General features: G+C 46.5%; 1 protein-coding gene across 4 annotated transcripts in view; it reads left to right on the plus strand.

Annotated features, from left to right (window-relative positions):
• Positions 1 to 19,951, plus strand: part of DEPDC5 (DEP domain containing 5, GATOR1 subcomplex subunit) — a 142,303-nt gene that overhangs the window by 87,944 nt on the left and 34,408 nt on the right. For 2 of the 4 annotated variants that reach the window (XM_055146986.1, XM_055146987.1), the window contains exons 32-34: positions 5,580 to 5,688; positions 7,541 to 7,606; positions 19,700 to 19,854. In XM_055146986.1, the coding sequence (XP_055002961.1) occupies positions 5,580 to 5,688; positions 7,541 to 7,606; positions 19,700 to 19,854 (330 nt within the window). The remainder of the gene's footprint in view (positions 1 to 5,579; positions 5,689 to 7,540; positions 7,607 to 19,699; positions 19,855 to 19,951) is intronic. The other 2 variants (XM_055146988.1, XM_055146989.1) reach the window with 1 other exon arrangement.

The raw sequence follows: 19,951 nt of genomic DNA on the forward strand, positions 1-19,951 counted from the left end.
TAGGAGGCAGGGGCCCCTGGCAGGCTCTTACCAGTTCAGCAAGAGGCAGCAGAGGCTGGGTGGAGGGTGCGGATGCCCTGGGAAGGAAAAGATACCTGGGAGAAGTGAGGAGCAGAGTGGGGGCTCGGGGAGCTGATGAGAGGAGGAGGGCTGGGTAAGGTTGGGCTAGTTACTCAAGGTCCTGAGTTCTCTTCAAGAAATCGTTTCACGAAACCAAGAAAAGACCCCAGAAGTCTACCTGCAAGATTCTTTTGTAATGAGTCATACACAATCCTTTCCCCCTGGAAAAAAAAAGAACAAGGAACATATGTTGCTGGGAGGGGTGTGAAGCCGGAGGTGGGGGAAATCTTATTTTAATTTGCCAGTGAGTCATCATTTCTTACACTCCAAGGAGCCTGTTTCTGCTCAGCCTGGAAGAGGCAGGAGAGTTGGGGGAGAAGGGTGGTGTCCCCTAGAGTGTAGGGTGAGACTTCTCAGTTACTGCACAGCAGGAGACAGGACAGGGGACTCAAGGCCCAGCCTGGCCCCGGAGGATTGCTCCCGGTCACATGATCTGTTTTCTCAATGCGGTGGCGCAGCACAGACCTTTATATAACGTTCGCTTACACAGCATTTTCTTGTTTGCGTGCTTGCCTTTTTCTTTTGCTGTATCAGGCACATCTAATTTTGTTTATTATGGAAAACAAGGTATAAGCACACGAAGATGAAATTTTTAAAAGTCAAATCGTTTTCTTGAGGGAGGATAGAAATTCTGAGGAGAGTGTCTGAGAAAGAAGAGGGAAGCCAGTAATCAGGAGAGACAGAGGAGAAAGAGAGAGGAGAGATGAGGAAGATAGGAGAGATGGAGGAGACATTATACACCCGGAGCTAGGATGCAGGGAACCCCAGCACGAAGAGGAATTTGGGGAGGGGGGCTTTCGATCCACACTCAGGGCTGCTCAGAACTTACTTCTGGCTCAGTGCTCAGGGATTACTCCTAGTGGTAGCAGAAATTCGGCCCCTGCAAGCTAGCACCCTTCCTGCTATACAATCTCTCTGGCCCCGAAGAGGAATTTTTTAAGACATTTTTATTGAATCACTGTGAGATAGACCCTTACAAAGTTGTTCATGATTAGGTTTCAGTTATATAGTGTTCCAACACCCATCCCTCCACCAGTGTATGTTTCCCAGCACCCATGTCCCCAGCTTCCCTCCCATCATCCCCAACCCCCACCCCCAGCCTGCCTTTATGGCAGACTCTCTCTCTCTCTCTCTCTCTCTCTCTCTCTCTCTCTCTCTCTCTCTCTCTCTCTCTCTCTCTCTCTCTCTCTCTCTCTCTCCTCTCTCCCCTAAAGAGGAATTTTTTAAATTGTATCTATAGACCTAACATAATGCCATAGTGTGTTGATTTCTCCCACTTTCCTTCCATTCTTTTTCCAAGACCACACACATTTACATAGGCTCTTGCAGGAGAGGACAGTGTGGATGGGACCAGTTTAGATGGTAGGTGGCAGTCAGTGGGTGGCACCATTCTTCTAGATGTAGATAACCCAATGACAACCTGAGAGAGACAGACAGACAGACAGACTAGATATTTTGTCCCTGCAGTGTGAAGGTTGACTGGTGACACCCTCCTGGCAGAAGGCATGTGTCCTCATGTGTGTTCTTGCATACACATGTGTTTGAATCCATGATTCCTAGTCCATGGGTCACTGCATGGGAGCAAGCTGAATAAATGGGGATTATGCTATGTAGCAGAACATGCATCTGAAGGACACAGGCTTCCTGCCACTGCTGTAAGTCTCTGAGTGTGTGCATAAGGTTCAGAGGAAACCCTGCGATGTGTTAGGGAGTGATGGTGTGATTTCAGTGGACAAGGAAAAGAGCCACACATTTATTCTGCTTTCCTCAGGATGATCTAGTAATTGGTGTGGAGAAATATTCCTTTTAAAAACTAATTGACGGCCAAAGTGGTAGTATGGCAAATAAGGCTTTTGTCTCACATACAGCAAACCCAGGTTCAATCCTTGACACCACGTGTTGCCCCGACCTCTGCCAGGAGTGATCCCTGAAAGCAGAGCCAGGAATAAGCCCTGATCATGGCCAGATGTGGCTCTAAAACAAAAATCTGAGTTATTAGGTACAGAAGGAATGATTAAACATTATCATGGGTGGTCTCAGAGGAACTAATGGACTAGCAGGGAGCATCAGTGGTAACTTCCATCACCAGAGGGAGGCTCTTAGACATTATGGATCTTCTTAGAGAAATACACAACACACTCAGAATTCTTGCCCAAATTTGAGCCTAAATCATCTTTACCCATAACATCTATTTCTTTTTTTTTTTTTCTTTTTGGGTCACACCTGGCAATGCACAGGGGTTACTCCTGCCTCTGTACTCAGGAATCACCCCTGGTGGTGCTCAGAGGACCATATGGGATGCTGGGAATTGAACCTGGGTTGGCCTCATGCAAGGCAAACGCCCTACCTGCTGTGCTATCACTCTAGCCCCATAACATCTATTTCTTTTGGTTGGTTGGTTGGTTGTTGTTTTTTTTTTTTTTTTGTCACACCTGGTGGTGCTTAGGTTTACTCCTTGCTGTGTGCTCAGGGATGACTCCTGGTGGGCTTGGGAGACCATAAGGGGGTGTTGGGGATCAACCCCAGGTTGGCTATATGCAGGGCAAGTGCTGAACTATTGCTCCAGCCCCTTATCTATAACTCCTAGATCTCAGTAAATGCCAGACACAAAAGGACATGATAAACAATAAAGAGATAGTTACATCTAGACTATAAATAACTTTGCCATTTTTGCAGTGCCAGTAATCAAACCAGAACCTTACACTTGCAAGGCATGTGCTCTACCGCTAAACCACATCCAGCCCCATTTAACAAATACATTGTAAGAATAAGAAGAGATAAAAAAAAGAGCTGATAGCTTAAAGGAAACTTCAGAAACATGAAATATTGCAGTGTATGGACCTTAATTGAATCCTGTTTTGTACAAACAAAGAAAAAATTCAGGATGATTCGGAAAACACTCCCCCTTCTTATTGGTGTAGCGTGATTTTTTTTTTTTTTTTTTTGGTTTTTGGTTTTTGGGTCACACCCGACGATGCACAGGGGTTATTCCTGGCTCTTCACTCAGGAATTACCCCTGGCGGTGCTCAGGGGACCATATGGGATGCTGGGATTAGAACCCGGGTCGGCCTCGTGAAAGGCAAACGCCCTACCCGCTGTGCTATCGCTCCAGCCCCCCTGGTGTAGCGTGATTTAGAATACTGAGAATGATAGCTTCATGCATATCATTTTAACACCACACCCATCTCCAGAGTGCTCATCCCGCCCCCACCCCCCACTGATGGCCCAAAGGTTTCTTCCCCCACCCCTTGCACAAAGTTTAGTTCAGTAGACGAACTCTTTAGTTCTGATACCTTTGACTGTTTTTTGTTTGGGAAAATCCTTGATATTTTAATATGATGTAAACCATTTTCTTTTAGAGATACAGCATATACTCTGAAAGAAATATTACTGGATAAAAATATATGCATTTTACTTCAAAATAATTAGAGGGGGTAGGTAAGTGGTGTAGATGGGTTTGCTCTAAAGTATATAATTTGGGGTGCTGGATATGAAGAATCTCATTATAGTTTGCTCTTTCATGTACATTTGAGATTTTTTCATAATAAAAACTAAAAAGAGAATGTTAAAGGTTGCTATGGAAACAGATTCTTAGTCTGTAGTGTATGATTACTTCATGACCAGTAACAAAAATGTCAAAATTTAAGACTAAAGAAGTGTTGCAATCAGGTCGGTTCCCCATGAACAGAATAGATTGTGTTGAACACAGGGTGTTTATTAAGCAGACTTCTTGGGCTTCGACAAGAGCCATTATGTGTTGGGGGTGAGGCGGTGGGTGGAGGGAAAAATCAAGATGCAATGCAGCCCCCAAAATAGCCTCAGCTAACCACACTTGGGTTCTAGAGTCAGAACATCCTTCTGGGTATGCTGGTTGGGATAACGTAGTCAAACCTTTTTCCTTCCTCATTGGTCATTCGATGTCTCTGGGCAGCCCACAGAGCGGGGAGTGCCATTCTGCAGCTGGACCTGACCTTGAAGGGACTGGCCGCTGAGTTAGCTAGACAGGACACACAGCCACTGTAACAATGTGCCCTCAGCAGAGAGCTCTAGGGCTGCCATAATAATGAAATATTTAATGGGGCTGGAGCAATAGCACAGCGGGTAGGGCGTTTGCCTTGCATGCGGCCAACCTGGGTTCGATTCCCAGCATCCCATATGGTCCCCTGAGTACCACCAGGAGTGATTCCTGAGTGCAGAGCCAGGAGTAACCCCTGTGCATTGCCAGGTGTGACCCAAAAAGCAAAAAATTATAATAATAATAATAATAATGAAATATTTAAGACCTCCACATGAGCCTTGTGAAGCTTACCAAATGAAAATACAATGATAAAGCAATCTGAAATGGTGGATTGCTTAAGTAATACTAATTCCTACTAAGTTTTAGCCAAAAATAATTAGGAAGCATCAGAACTGGGATGGGATAAGATAGCGCAAGAAGACCCTAGTTACCTTGTGTTGGAAGATAATTTCTGTTGGTTTTGTGTGAATTGGAGGGATGAGGATGGGTTGATATCATTATGTACATTTGAAAGACTTGAAGATGCTTCGAATCCACACATTTGCCCCCATTTAGTTTATGCCACACATTAATGCAGCTCTGATTTGCCGAGTATGTTTTTCGTGGTCAACTTAATAAAGCCGAGAAGACATCTTTCCAGAGAATTGGTTCATGGTTGGGGTCACTTAAATCATTTCACTTGTCTTTTCAAAGTAATATCACTATTATGCACCAGATGCCTTTTTTGCTTGTTGGTTTTAAAATTTGGAGCCATAGGGCCAGAGAGATAGTATAGTGGGTAGGGCACTTGCCTTGCATGCAGCCAACCTGGATTTGATCCCAATCATCCCATATGGTCCCCCCAGCAAAACCAAGAGTAATTTCTGAGTGCAGAGCTAGGAGTAACCCCGAAAACCGTTGGGTATGGCTCAAAAAAGGAGGCACAGAGCTATAGTACAGCAGGCAGGGCATTTGCCTTGCATGTGGCCAACCCAGGTTTGATCCCCAGCACTCCATATGGTCCCCGAGCACTCCAGGAGTGACCTCCTGAGTGCAGAGCCAGGAATAAGCTTTGGGCACCTCCAGGTGTGGCCCTCCAAATCAAAAAAGTTTCCTGAGCCACACCCAGCTGTGCTCAGGACTTAACTCCTTGGCTCTGTGCTCAGGGATCACTTCTGGTGAGGCTCCGGGAACCATATAGGGTGCTAGAGATGAAACTGCGTTGACTGCATGCAAGGCAAGCATCCGACCTGCTTTATTGTCTCTGTGGCTCAGATATTTTTTAAATTGGGTGGTTCTCTGATATGCAATAGTAGACCAACAGTAGTAGTCACTTCAGGACAGTGACGCTAAGACCCTGAAGAAACAAAGCATAAGTGTGTGTTTCAGGCAGCCATGGAGCTGTCTTCACTCTCCTGCCTCACTGGGGCATGCTACAGTCATCGATCTTCCTTGCTTTCAGGTGCCTGGGAGAACAGCAGGCAGCTGTGCACGGCGGCAAGAGCTCTACCCAGCCAGCCGAGAGCAGTAGCGTTGCTATGACTCCCACCTACGTGGATAGCCCACGAAAGGTAAAAAGAGGGCACATCAGTGGGGGAGCTATTCTGGGCTCTCAGACTTGGATGGGGTCGAAAAGGAATTCTGTTCAAATCTAGGGTTCCCTGTATGAATGAATTCTGCTCCAAGCCCTTTTAATCAGTTCTTATTGAAGAACTTCGCTTATAGATGTAAAGAAGCTAACTTCTTCCTAAGTGCAGATGTTAGGACAATTCAGTGAAGTTATGTTGGTTTAGACTCAAGATTTGGCTTGAGCTTGGAAACTGGCCATCTGGTCCTCCTCTAGCTACTTTTCTGACTCTCCCCGAGGGCAGGCAGAAGCTACTGAGTTGGCTTCCACGAGAGCTACTCCTCTTTGTTAGTGAAATTCCCATCAGTTTGTCAAGACTCCTGAAATACACCGGGCAACGGTATCTGCTAAGGGGGGAAACCCAAACCTTAGGGTTTATGGCCACCTCTGTATGGGATTGCAGAAAACAGCCCAGATCAGATGTTTTGTATGGATAGACTTAGCTCTGTCAACCCTTCTCTAGGGAAGTTCAGAATCTCAGATCATCCCGATGTGATAGGGTGAACATCTATTTTTTTTTTTTTGCTTTTTGGGTCACATCTGGCAATGCACAGGGGTTACTCTTGGCTCTGCACTCAGGAATCACCCCTGGCAGTGCTCAGAGGACCATATGGGATGCTGGGAATCGAACCCAGGTCGGCCGCGTGCAAGGCAAACGCCCTACCCGCTGTACTATTGCTCCAGCCCCTAGATCTTTTCTGGGAGATCCATGTGGGGCTGGGCATCAACCCAAGCCCTTGCATGCAAGGATACTCTCAGACTCTCAGCCCATTGAGCTACATGTCAAGCTGGCCCGGCAGAAGGATAAATCTTGACCTTAAGAAAGATGAAAGCGGCGATCTTTCAGAGGCCTCGTTTTTGTTTCTCATACTTGGTCACTTGAATCCCACACGAACAGGGCGAGGAAGGAATGGCAGCTAGAGCATGTGTATCTGAAAGCATGGAGCTCAGTTACCCGGCAATTTCTCTTACATAACCAAGGGAGAAGGCATTGCTGCTTCCGTAGTCCCTGTTTCCTTAGGAAATTAAGCACCTTTCCTGCCTTGAACTCTCTTATCCTGTCTGGCTGCCATGTTGAGTTATAGACAGAAACGGAGACCTCAAGGCTCTCTGTACCTCTCCAAGAGGGTTGCTGGTCACCAAGCCAGATGGGAGACCAGGACACTGCCCCTGAAGCCTTTTCCCCCACCCCCACCTAGCTGATCTGCAGCCTCTCCCTTGGCATAAGTCTGAAGGCAGAGCCATGAGAGATGGGGAGTGAAAACATCCAAACCAGGCTTCAGTGAGACCAGGGGAGCCTGGCCATACCTTCTAGCCTGGGGCTTTCTACCGCGTGTATGGGATATTCTGCCTAAGAAGGTGTGAGTTCCTGCTAATGCTTTGCATTTGAATATTGTCTTCTTTGGTGGTGGAGAGCTCTCTCTCTCTCTCTCTCTCTCTCTCTCTCTCTCTCTCTCTCTCTCTCTCTCTCTCTCTCTTTCTCTTGCTCTCTCGCTCGCTTGCTCGCTCACTTTCTCTTCTCACTCTTCTCTCACTCTCTACCTTTCACTTTCATTCTCCTCTTTCTCTCCCCTCTGTCTCTTCTCTTTCTTCCCTTTCTCTCCTTTTTCCTGTCATTCTCAATCCTCCCCTACATGCCCTTGATCCTCCCCATCCCTCCTGTTTATTATTTTTTTTCTTTCATACTCCTCTCCTTCCCCTGATGGTTCACCACTGGCCAACATTCTGTTCCTTCGCTCCTTCGCTGCTGCTGCTGCTGCTGCTGCTGCCGCTGCTGCTTCCTCTTCTGACTTCAGGACGGGGCCTTCTTTATGGAGTTTGTCCGCAGCCCTCGAACAGCATCGTCTACCTTCCACTCACAGGTCAGTCCAACTCTAGGGCCCAGCAGCCTGCACATTCCTTGTCCTATCTGCAGAAGCCACGAGTTGTCTTTCTGCTTGGCACAGAACAGATAGAATTGGGCTGAACCTTAGTTGAGGATCGGTTGCAATGGGCTTTGCTTCCAACGGTGTGTCTCCCCGTTTGCAGTATTTGCTGCAGCAAAAGTGGATGGAAATGGTCACTGTAAGAGCCAATGATGTCGGGCTGGAGATTGGGTACAGAAGTGGGAGCACATTTTTATTTGCGGGAATCCCTGGGTACCCTCTCCCACAACCTCTGTCAGGAGTGACCCCAAAGCATGCAATTGGAGGGAGTCTTCAAGTACTGCTGGGTGTGACCTCCAAGCCACACTCGCCACCCCATTGCCTCCACCCCACCTTCCCCCAAAAAGGATGGCTCAGTATTGACTAAAGTGTTCTCTGCCTGCATGTTTCCCATGCTGCCACAGGGGAAGGCTGCCGTATACACTATAGCTTTCCTCCCAGGGCGGTCTGTTCATGTCATAAAAGCAGTGTGAAACATGCTTATTTAATGTTCCTCCCAGTACAACCAGGGACATTTATAACCCTGAAGCAGGAAATGGTGAAAACTGCAAATATTTATGAATAGACCTGTGCGTGGCGGACGATTCACCTCACCACTGGACTTCCCTTCACTCATTGTCGGACAGAGGCTGTTTGTTTTGTTTTGTTTCTTTTGGCACCACACCTGGCAGTGCTCAGGGGTTACTCCTGGCTCTGCACTCACTTCTGGCGTGCTCCAGGGACCGTCTGATCAAATCTGGGTTGGCTCTATTCTTGGGGAAGTGTTCATTTCGTTCAGTTTTCCTTCCTTCCTTCCTTCCTTCCTTCCTTCATTCCTTCCTTCCTTCCTTCCTTCCTTCCTTCCTTCCTTCCTTCCTTCCTTCCTTCCGTCCTTCCTTCCTTTTTTCCTTCCTTCCTTCCTCCCTCCCTCCCTCCCTCCCTCCTTTCCTTCCTTCCTTCCTCCCTCCCTCCCTCCATCCCTCCCTCCTTCCCTCTCTCCCTCCCCACCTTCCTTCCTCCCTTCCTTCCTCCCTCCCTCCATCCCTCCCTCCCTCCCTCCCTCTCTCCCTCCCCACCTACCTTCCTTCCTTCCTTCCTTCCTTCCTTCCTTCCTTCCTTCCTTCCTTCCTTCCTTCCTTCCTTCCTTCCTTCCTTCTGTCCTCCTTCTTCTGGCTTGTAGACTCTCATCTGATAGATTTGCTTTGAATTTTATGGGTTTTCCTTTGTATGTAAGTTGCTTTTTTGATCTTACTCCTTTCAGTAGTCTGTGTCTGCCTTTGACTTTTGTCATTCTGATTAAAATGTGTCTTGGAGTTTTTCTATTTGATTCTATTTTTGCTGGGACCCTTTGGACCTCTTGGAGTTCCATGTTCCTCAGTTCTGGGAAACTCTTATCTTTGACTTCTTTAATTAGTGGTTCTTCATTATACTTGCCTTCTCATAATTCGGAAACTATAATGGTCCTTGTGTAGTTACGGTTCTCTGGTGTGCTTTTGAGATTTTTTTTTTTCATCTTCTATTGTTTTTAGTGACTTCTCACTTCTCTTCTTGGAGCACCTTGATCTTTTCTTTTCATTAGCTGCTGTAATTCAGCTGCTCAGACCTATTGAGTTTTTTTCCCCTTTTAAGTACTCTTCATACTCTTCATTTCTCCCATACTCCACTTATGTCACTACTTCTTGTAGTTTTCTCATTTCTGCTTACAATTTCTTGTTTTCTACCTATCCCATTGTTTCTTTGAGCTCGTTAAACATCCTTAATATGGACCAGAGTGATAGCACAGCGGTTAGGGTGTTTGCCTAGCATGTGACTCACCCAGGGTCAGTCTCTGGCATCCTATATGGTTCTTGATACTGCCTGGAGTTATTCCTGAGTGCAAAGCCAGCAATAAATCATGAAAGCTGCCAGGTGTGACCCCCAAACCAAACAAAACCATCTCAATACGGTGCAACTAAAGTTACTCTCTGAGAATTTATAGAACTAGGGTTGTCCATGTGATTATTGTTACTAAGTAGCTTGGTGGGTTTCGACCAGGCTGAGGGCAAGTCTTCCTAGTTGGTGCCTCTGGGATTCTCAGAGACTAGGTGAGGTGCTACTCTTTTCTCTTTTCTCTCCCTACTTGTCTTCACCCAGTGGCAGGAGGGGTAGTGTGAAGTGTGATGAGAAGAGCATATCCAATTCAGGAGAGTAACCTCGTCTGGAACAGGAGAGGGGCAAGCAGAGTGTATGAAATGTGGAAACTGATTTTTATCAGTGTCTGCAGTTTCCAGCCCAAAGAAACAATGGTGACGGATAATAGGCTGCTGCCATGAGGCCGCAGCCTGGTCACTGTCATGATGGCTTCCTCTCCCCTTCCCCCTTCCATCCTGCAACCCGCTTGCAGGTACTCCGACAAGGAGGCCTAGATCTCTGCAGCTCAGACCAGCACATTCTGTGGACATGGAGTGATAGCACAGAGGGTAGGGCATTTGCCTTGCATGCGGCCAACCTGGGTTCAATTCCTTCATCCCTCTCGGAGAGCCTGGCAAGCTACCGAGGGTATACCACCCACACGGCAGAGCCTGGCAAGCTACCCGTGGCATATCGGATATGCCAAAAACAGTGACAACAAGTCTCACAATGGAGACGTTACTGGTGCCTGCTCAAGCAAATCGATGAGCAACAAGATGACAGGTGCTACAGTGCTACATGATGAAAGTGTCAGCAATCCACTTCTCCCCATTATTTCCCTTACCACTACTGTAATTCCTAGTCCAAAAGAATAGTTTCACCTTGAGCCTGTGACAGCCTTGGACATTCTTTTTTTTTTTTTTTTTGCTTTTTGGGTCACACCTGGCAATGCTCAGGGGTTACTCCTGGCTTTGCATTCAGGAACTACTCCTGGTGGTGCTCAGGGGACCATCTGGGATGCTGGGAATTGAACCCGGGTAGGCCGTGTGCAGGCAAACGCCCTACTCGCTGTACTATCTCTCCAGCCCCAGCCTTGGACATCCTTATCTTGCTTTAATTCTGGTTCTTTCTTGACCATTTTCAGCCTGGCAGTGTTTGGAGGAATAACACAGGGTCAGGATTGAACCCAGGCCTCCTGCATAGAAAAGCATGTGCCCAGCCCTTTGAGCTATTTCTCTGACCTCTTCTTAAATTAAATTTAGTTTATTTTTTTACCACATCTCATGGTGCCTGGGGGCTATAAGTATGGTGCTTAGGGACCCACGTGGTGCCAGGGATCAAAGCTGGTGGCTCAGCCCTTGGAGCCATCTCCCTGGCAGAGTTTAACTTTTCAAGCAAAAATCTCATTATGTCATCCCAAATTGAACATCCCTATGGCCTATCAGCTTGGGCTTCTTTGTAATAGCACAGAGGGGAATGCCTAATCAACACATTGACTTCTCCCAGTGTTCTCTCCCATGTCCAAGATTAGGGTGCCAGCACACTGGGTTCCTGGAGAGGCCCTGCTTCCTGCCGTGCAGACGGCTGCCTTCTCAGCGTCCTCACTGCTCTGGCTTTCCTTGTCTAATAAGCATGCTTCGTAATCCTCTTTTGGGGACCGTGGCTTCATGACCTCATCTGAATCTAACCACCTCCCAAAGACTCTGCCTCCAAATACCATCACTTTGGGGTTTAGGGATTCAGTCTATGAATGGGGGTCAGGGGATACCCATAGCCTATAACCCATGACATTCCTTCCTTTAGGCCAGAGTTCGAAATCCTTTGGCTAGCCTGTGAGGTCTCCCATGCTCGAGGTCCTGCTTGACTTTCTGGCTTAGTCATTTGGCATCTCCCTCACTCTTTCATTTCACTGATTCAGGCCTTTCTCCAGACCTCTGCGGGCTCCAGGCTTCCTGCTGCCCTGCCTTGGTATACGTCATCCTCTCTGTTTCTACTTTGTTCTCCGTCATGTAGTCAGATCCTGGATCCCGGACATTCAGAGCTCCAGTGATTCTACTTTTAGCCCTTTGCACCGTTCTCCCTTTGCATTTGCGTAACAGGGTTTAACTGATGCCCATCTTCCCTAGGAACTGCAAGCTCTGAGCGCTCATTTTAACAATTCTTAATTCTTCTAAGACATGAATAATTTTTCCATTTTCTTGTATCTTCTATTTCTTTTAATGTTGACAGAGAGTGTTTTGTTTTTTTGGTTTTTGTTTGGGGAACACAGCTGGCAGTGCTTAGTAACTACTCTGGGTTCTCTGCTCAGGCTTATTCCTGGCATTGTTTAGGGGACCATATGCGGCACCAAGGATCAAACCTGGGTCATCCTGTGAAGCAACTGCCTTAACTCCAGTAATATCTCTCTTATCTCAATAGTGACAGGTTTCTTTTTTCTTTTCAAAATTTTATTTTCATAACATTTTTCACAGTAATAGATTATATTCAATATTTCAACACCAGTCCCACCACCATTACACCTTCACATCACCATTATTTCGAATTTTCCCACCACCACTCAAGCCTGCCCAACAGGCAGGTGCTAGATAACTTATTTTGTATTTCTTGATATGAATAGCATCAGATGTTACAATTCTAAAATATTTGATAGTGAGGGTCCGGAGAAATCTCTGCAGCAAGCTGCTCGGTTCTGAGGTTCAATTTGTGAGTCTCTGGATTATGGCTGTTAATGTGCTTAAATGGCACCTGGAGGCAGTTCGTGGGCATGACAGCCAGGACCCCATAGGGGCAGGGAGATGGGAAGGAGTGGCCTATCCCCAATCTCTTGAGACCTGGAGTTTGCAGTCAACAGTGACAGTTTTTGATGTGTAATTCTTTACCTCCTTTGTTGAATCCTAGTTTCTTGATATTTTTAGACAAAATTGCAAATGGGATTTCTCCCCTCTTTTTTTTTTTTTTTTTTGGGGTCACACCTGGCAATGTACAGGGGTTACTCCTGGCTCTGCACTCAGGAACCATCCCTGGCAGTGCTCAGAGGACCATATGGGATGCTGGGAATCGAACCCGGGTCTGCTGCGTGCAAAGCAAATGCCCTACCCACTGTACTGTTGCTCCAGCTCCTCCCCCCTCTTCTGGTTTATTGTTTGCATGTAGAAATGCAATGTATTTTGTACATTGTTTTTGTGGCATGTTACATTACTGTATTTTTTGTTTTTAAACAACAAATTGGTATTGTTTTGGTGGAGTCTTGAAGGTTTTTTAAAAATGTATGTATTATTTCTTTTTTTTTTTTTAAATTTATTTATTTTTAATTAGAGAATCACCGTGAGGGTACAGTTACAGATTTATACACTTTTGTGCTTATACTTCCCTCATACAAAGTTTGGAACCCATCCCTTCACCAGTGCCCATTCTCCACCACCCGTAAACCCAGTGTCCCTCCCACCCTCCCCAATCCCATCTCCCCCCCACCCCACCCTGCCACTGTGGCAAGGCATTCCCTTCTGTTTTCTCTCTCTAATTAGCTGTTGTGGTTTGCAATAAAGGTGTTGAGTGGCCGCTGTGCTCAGTCTCTAGCCCTCATTCAGCCCGCAACTCCCTTCCCCCACATGGCCTTCGACTACAATGTAGTTGGTGATCGCTTCTCTGAGTTGACCTTTCCCCGGAACGTGAGGCCAGCCTCGAAGCCATGGAGTCAACCTCCTGGTACTTATTTCTACAGTTCTTGAGTGTTAGTCTCCCACTCTGTTATTCTATATACCATAGATGAGTGCAATCTTTCTATGTCTGTCTCTCTCTTTCTGACTCATTTCACTCAGCATGAAACTTTTCATGCCCATCCACTTGACTACAAAATTCTTGACCTCCTTTTTTCTAACAGCTGCATAGTATTCCATTGTATAGATGTACCAAAGTTTCCTCAACCAGTCATCCGTTCTGGGGCATTCGGGTTTTTTCCAGATTCTGGCTATTGTAAACAGTGCTGCGATGAACTGTATGTATTATTTCATTACGTATTATTGTCATGTCATCTGAAATAGGGATAAGTTTAACTTTTCGTTTTTGTTTTGGAGGGGCCACACCTGGTAGTGCTCAGGACTTACTCTGGCTCTGTGCTCAAGAATCACTCCTGGCAGGCTCAGGGGATCATATGGGATGTTGGAGATTGAACCTGGGTCAAAGGCTTGCAAGACAAGCAAGCACCTTGCCAGCTGAACTCTCTCCAGCAAACTTCTTTTCCAACCTGACTCCCTTTCATTTATTTTTCTTGCCTAATTGTTGTGGTTGCTCACCTTATTTTGGAACGATGTGACAAAAAAAAAAAAAGAACCATTCAGAATAATATGTTGGGGTGGACATGCAGAAGAGAGAAAATTAAGCTCTGTTGAGATTGCAGACTCAGAGCATCTGCTAGGTGTAGACCTTTACCAGCGGCCATGGGAGACAGAAGGATGAACTGAAGACTTGATTGACACTACTTTATTAATTTCTGTTTTCCTGCCCTTGCCCTCAGATTATAAACTTCATGAAGGGAGTTGGGTGCAGGGGGAGACTTTGATTGGGGATGATAGTCCTTCCTTCCCTGAAGTAAGCCTTGAAAAACATCTTGGCTATGGGGCTGAGTGTTATCCCAGAATTCTTCAGCTCTAGAAGGTATATGGGACTCTGGGGTCCCTTTAGAGTGCTCAGAGTGCCTCCAAGAAGCCAAGTGACTGGACTCACGAGCACCAGTTTAGCCCATTTGTCTCCACGAAAGACAAAGCAATAATATCACCTCTACTTGCTTTGTGGTGCAGTTGGAGAACTGGGCTGGCAGATCTGACAGCTTTGAGGTGGCTGTCTCCCAGCAGCAGAAAGGGGGGCTCTGACGGGCACAGGGCTGGAGGGCTGGCTCATGGTACATCTTTGAGGCTGGTATTAATCTCAGAGGCATCCCTGCAGCATTTCCTGCCCTACCTTCCACAGCTTTGAGCTTATGTGAAAGTAAGAGACCAGGAATTGGTCTTGCTGGTGAGGGTTTGCTTGTTTGATTAACTAACTAAATGTCAGAGTTAATTTGTTAGTTTTTTTTTTCTGTTAATTTTGTGTTTCTGGTCTGGGACTCAGTCCAGGGCAACACCTGACAGTTAGTTGCCAGGTTTCCCCAGTGGTCTCTGGCTGGTGACTTTTTTGTGTGTGTGTTTGTCTTTCCTTGTTTACACCTTAGATGTTTAAGGAATCCTGGCCAGGTCCTATAGAATATTTTGAATCTAAGTCGATGTTTTTCTCATGGTTAGACTGCAGTTAGGAGGTTTTGAGAAGAATACTGAAATGGTGAGGTACCTTTCTCTTTTCTTCATATCAGACGATAAGTAGGGTAAACCATCTCATACAGATGTAGTATCCACCAGACAGCTCCACTCTGAAATTACAGTTTATATTTATTTTTCTTTGTTTTGAGGCCATACCTGAGAGTGCTCAGGGGTTACTCCTGGCTCTGCACTCAGGAACCACTCCTGGTAATGCTCAGCAGACCATATGGGATGCCAGAGATAGAACCCATGTCGGCCATGTGCAAGGCAAACGCCCTACCTGCTGTACTATTGCTCTATCCCCACAGTTTCTATTTCTATATTCTTCCTTAGATTCAAGTCACTAAACCAGCCCACTCAAGGAGGAAGGTGGAATTGAAGCCCACCTTTTGGGAGAGACATATCCACATAGTTAAATGGAATTTGTGTAAGGGAGATTTAAAATGCCTCTGTTTTTTTTTTGTGGTGGCCAGCGTTGAACCCAGGGCTACACACTAGCAAAGCACATGCTCTACCACTGAGTTGTGTTCATTCCAACCCTGTGTAGAAGATATTTTGTTTTTGGAGGGCCTTGGGGAGTTTGTGTTTGAGCCATACCCACTGGTGCTCAATGGCTATTTCTGGTTCAGTAGTCAGGAATGATCCCTGGCAGTACTTGGGGGACTGCATACGGTGCCCAGGATCAAACTAGGGTTGGCTGAATGCAAGGCGGTGCCTTACCTCCTGTACTCTCTCTCCAGCTCCATTTGGGTGGGGTTTCTAAGGTGAACTGCATCTTACACCAGCTGTTCCCTTCACGTGACTTCTCCTCGGCCTCTGGAAAAGACTGCCCTCTGTTCATGTAGTCTGTGTCTCTAGATTCACATCACTTCAGGTAGATTGTAGAAACAAATGCAGCCACCAGGATCAAAATGTAATAGGACACGTACATTCAGGAAAATTAAGTTAGGATATAATCTGCGGTTTTAGAAATTAACTAGAGTTTTGGGCTAAATTCAGCCCTGAACTTCCGGATAGCAAAGAAAAATGGTAAACATCTGTTCCAGGATTCAAAATGGTCATAAAATAAAAATAAGCCATTTCCCTGGGAGAAGCATAATGTCTAAGAAAATGTGTTTTTGTACAGTGCATGGGATAGAGAGTGGGCAGAAGGACACTAAGGAGCAAATCTGCCCCTCCACCCACCACACACTAGTCTACTTTTTTGTTTGTTTTTGTTTGGGGGGGGCACACCCAGAGGTGTTCAGGGTTACTCCTGGTTCTGCACTTAGGAATTAATCCTTGTGCTCTGGGGACCATATGAGATGCCAGGGACTGAATCCGAGTTAAGGGCATGGAAGGCAAGCGTGCTAGCCACTGTATTGTCTCTCCAGCCTACTTGGTTTTTGTTTTGGGGCCATGCCTGGTGGTGCTCAAGGCTTACTCCTGGCTCTGGGCTCAGGGATAACTCCTGGGAGTGCTTAGAGGACCCTATGGGATGCCAGGGATCAAACCTGGGTTAGCCATGTACAAGGCAGTTGTACATATCACTCTGGCCCTGAACACCAATCTGCTAAAGTAAAGTTTTGTTGGAACGGAGCCATCCCCCTCAGTTTACGTAATGCTTCGGTGCTTTCATGCGGCATTGAATAGCTTGTCAGGCAATATAACTCACAAAGGCTAAATAAAATATTTACTGTCTGGTCCTTTCCCCAAAGCATTTGCCAGCTTCTCGTTTAGCGGATCGCTCTTTAACCACATCCCGACTAAAAAGAAAACCTCAGAAATCATGTAAGTTGCTGGGAACCCCATAGTTTAGGTTGGTGAGGCAGTTCTCAGGAGATGGTAGATGAGGGTGAGCCAGTTCAGGCTGTGGGAAGGCAATACAAAGTGCTGCCTGTGGGGCTGGAGCGATAGCACCATGGGTAGGGCATTTGCCTTGCACGCGGCCAACCCAGATTCAATTCTCAGCATCCCATATAGTCCCCCAAGCACTGCTAGGAGAAATTCCTGAGTGCATGAGCCAAGAGTAACCCCTGTGCAACCCAGATGTGACCCAAAAATCAAGAAAAAAAAAAACCAAAACACCAAAGTGCTGTCTGTCTGTGCCTGTGAACGGGGTTTGGTTCCCCGCCGTCCATTTCTAACTGCATCTTATGGTATCGTCATACCTGTTGCTAAGTCTTGCTGGTGAGGGGTAGATGGTGATCCGTAACTTCAGACTGTGTCTTACTGCCTTTCTCTGCATATTTATAATGCTCGCAAAGCCTGTGTGGTCTTTTTTGTTTTTCCTTTCTTTTTTCCCCTTTTTTCTTTTTGCAAATAAATTGAATCTATTATAGGAGAGCACAAAATAGTTCTTTCTGAAGCAGGGGCAGTTTTATCTCCCAGGAACATTTGGTGCTCTCTGAAAGACACTTTCATTTGTCACAACTGGAGTTGTGGCAGAGAAAATTAGAGAATTGTTATTTGCATTTTGGAGACTAGAAGCCAGGGTTATTTGTTTGATTGAATCACCATGAGATAGTTACAAGCTTTCATGTTTGGGTTATAATCTCACAATGATCAAACACCCATCCCTCCACCAGTGCACATTCCCCACCACCGATATCCCGGGTATACCCCTCCTTTCCCACCCTCCGCCTGCCTCCATGGCAGACAGTATTCCCCATACCTCTTTCTACTTTTGGGCATTATGGCTGCAACACAGACACTTCGAGAGGTCATCATGTTTGGTCCATTATCTAATTTCAGCACACATCTCCCATCCCGACTGATTCCTCCAGCCATCATTTTCTTAGTGATCCCTTCTCTATTCCATCTGCCTTCTCTCCTCTGCTCATGAAGCAGCCTTCCAGCTATGGGGCAATCCCCCTGGCCCTTGTATCTACTGTCCTTGGATGTCAGCCTCATGTGATATTATTTTATACTCCACAAATGAATGCAGTCCTTCTATGTCTGCCCCTCTCTTTCTGACTCATTTCACTTAGTATGATACTCTCCATGTCTATCCACTTATAAGCAAATTTCATGACTTCATCTTTCCTAACAGCTGCATAGTATTCCATTGTGTTATTGACACCGTGTGCAATTCATAGGACAGCTCCCCCATCAGCAAAATGGTCCCTAGTGGTAAAAGTGCAGAGGTAGAGATTCCCTATTTTAGAAGTGGTATTTTAATAATCATTGAACAAAAATTCAGATAGGGGGATGGAGCTACAGTACAGCAGATAGAGCACTTGCCTGATCTGGGTTCAATCCTTGGCACTCCCCAGCCCCCGATAGAGTCCTTTAAATAGTCCCTGAGCACAAAGTAAACCCTAAACACCACTAGGTGTGACCCCAAAACAAACAAAAGATCAGATAGCTTAGGACTGCATTTTGGAAGTATTCAAGAGTGCCATAGAAGGGACAGTGGGGACTGGAATCATACATTGGTCCAGAAGATGCTCCAGACTCCATGTTCTCCCTATGTCCTTGCCCTTCAGGGCACTTGAAGAGAATGATATGCCAACTTTGGATGGGGCAGAATCTGTCTGCTCCCAGGAAGGGGCACAGTGGTCTTGAAGGGGAAGGATGGTATCTGCCTGGGGGCTGAGGTAGAGTTATCAAGAAAACGTTTCACCAAGGAGAACAGCCTTTGAAATGGCCTCCAGGATGGATGGGGGGTTTGTGTGTGGTGGGGAAGGGATTCCCCGGGTGGGGGGCCATGTAAGAAAAATAAAACCCGTCCTGGGGACACATGGGAACATGGGTTCGTGCCATTTGTACAGGATTCCTTCGGGGCTCTATGGGTTGGATCATTCCTGGCGGTGCTCTTAGTAGCTCCTGGGGAGACTTGAGGGATACCTGAGTAAATGAGCAGTGGAACTGAGCTGTGCTGTAGATGATGGAAGTGGAGGTGACTCCCAGTGAGGGGTTGCCAGGGGAGAGACTGCAGTTAGGGAGGTCAGGAGACCCCTCCTAGGTGCACAGGCCTGAATGACGGCAATCGAACAGAATGTGAATTGCCAGAGAGAAGCCCATGGGGGAAGAGAGAGAAACTATTGAACACCCCTTACATAACTGGGCCAGCAGAGGGCTGATTTTACTTCTGATAGAGATGGGAGGGAGGATTGGGGTGGAGAAGAAAGAGCCTGGGAAATGGAGGTGCCTACCATGATATTCGTCCACTGTCTTCCTCTGTCTCATTAGGGATGATTCTTCCACCTTCTTTGTTCTTTCTTGGTCAAATGCAAGTTATTTTCTTTTTTAATTTTGTGTATTTTATGTAATATTGTGTAACGAAGGGGTCAATCCCAGGGCCTCATACACGAAAGGCAAATACTCTATCACTAAGTCAGCTTCTGAATAATTTCTTTATAAATATTCTGGTCTGAGTCAGGTCCTACAGCAATTTCTTTGGTCTTTGGGACTTATTGTGACTGCTGGCCTCTGGTCTCTCTCTGTTGGGCATGCAGTATTGGGCGTACTGCTCCTGCGGAAGGCGACTTAGATCCCAGGACTGGGTGTGGGCCCTTGACCTGGTTAGCACTGCCCAGGACCAGTGGGGACCAGGAACGGGAGAAGCAGAAAGCAACTTTGTGTATTACCAACCTTAAAGAAGTTTGGGACTGGAGCCGTAGCACAGCGGTTGGGCGTTCGCCTTTCACGAGGCCGACCCGTGTTCGATTTCTCCGCCCCGGCAAGCTACCGAGAGTATGGAGCCCGCGCGGCAGAGCCTAGCAAGCTACCTGTGCGTATTGGATATGCCAAAAATAGTAACAACAAGTCTCTCAATGAGAGACGTTACTGGTGCCCGCTCGAACAAATCGATGAGCAACAGGATGACAGTGACAGTGACAGTGAAAGAAGTTTGACCAATTGATTGTTCATTTTAAATCTCTTCCAGGTGTCTGTGGACCAGACGGCTGCGCCACTGTTGGATGGCTCCAGTCTGGGGATAAGCACAGGCCAGTCCATGGACAGAGTCAACAGCCAGACCGTTGGGAACACACAGAACTCAGGGGAACAGGGCTTCCCCTCCGCAAATCCCAGCGACAGCAGGTGAGAGTCCTCACAGCACAAGTTATGCTCCTGGGTACCAGGGAATTCTAATTATTTACAAGTGCAGAGTTCAGGGTTCACATGTTCTGCCTGTCAC

Source organism: Sorex araneus, chromosome 9, assembly GCF_027595985.1.
Source record: "Sorex araneus isolate mSorAra2 chromosome 9, mSorAra2.pri, whole genome shotgun sequence".
NCBI lineage: Eukaryota > Metazoa > Chordata > Mammalia > Eulipotyphla > Soricidae > Sorex > Sorex araneus.